The 665-nt window shown below is 58.3% G+C and overlaps 1 protein-coding gene across 1 annotated transcript in view; it reads right to left on the bottom strand.

Moving 5' to 3' along the window:
- The window catches only part of VOLCADRAFT_105007 (uncharacterized protein), a gene marked incomplete at its 3' end in the record, with an annotated part of 12,818 nt that overhangs the window by 5,871 nt on the left and 6,282 nt on the right, over positions 1-665 (bottom strand). Inside the window, exons 9-10 of the mRNA XM_002951116.1 lie at positions 416-616; positions 47-200 (exon numbers count right to left, since the gene is read on the bottom strand). Coding sequence (XP_002951162.1) covers positions 47-200; positions 416-616 — 355 coding nt within the window. The remainder of the gene's footprint in view (positions 1-46; positions 201-415; positions 617-665) is intronic.

Below are 665 nucleotides of genomic sequence, written 5' to 3'. Positions count from 1 at the left end.
CAGATGTACGACATGTGCAGAGGAGGATAGTGTCGCCTCCCCTGACCGTTATTTATTCGCACACCCCCCAGCTTGTCGTACACCCACCAGTAAATCATGTCGTACTCGAGCGGTTCGTACAGCTCCAGTTCAAATCCCAGCATCAGGTGATGCAGCATGGTGAGACTGGTTTGAATCTCCACCCAGGTGCTCAAAGGGCCCTATGGAGGTGGGGTGGTGGGGGGGGGGATTGAGGGTGCTTGGGGGGGGTTTCAAGGGTTTCGGAGCGGAGGCGAAATCCAATGGTGATGAAATTGGCAATATGAAAAACAGGAAACAAACCGCTACCGACAAACAAAGTCGCAAGGCGGGGTAGGGGGGAGCAAGCCTTGTCCCTTACAGACATACACACAGGCAAAAACACACACACACACACCTGCTCGTCCTCCGGGGCCCCCATAGGGCCCTCCAGCGGCCGCCACCGCCAGCCACTCGCCCTCAAGTGCTCCTGGAAAGCCGGTACGACATCCGCATTCAGTCCGTGGTGGTACATGTTGTACCAGTCGTCTAGGCAGCGGCGCAGACGGCGGCGGCTGCGGCAGCGGTTCATTAACATGGCTTGAAGGACGTTGGTCACCTGATGGAGAGGGGGAGGGGAAGGGGAAGGGGGAGAGTGAGGGCGGGAC

This window comes from Volvox carteri, assembly GCF_000143455.1.
Source record: "Volvox carteri f. nagariensis unplaced genomic scaffold VOLCAscaffold_22, whole genome shotgun sequence".
NCBI classification, from domain to species: Eukaryota; Viridiplantae; Chlorophyta; class Chlorophyceae; order Chlamydomonadales; family Volvocaceae; genus Volvox; species Volvox carteri.
The sequence above is the reverse complement of the archived record's forward strand: the minus strand, read 5'-3'. Positions and strand labels throughout refer to the sequence as shown.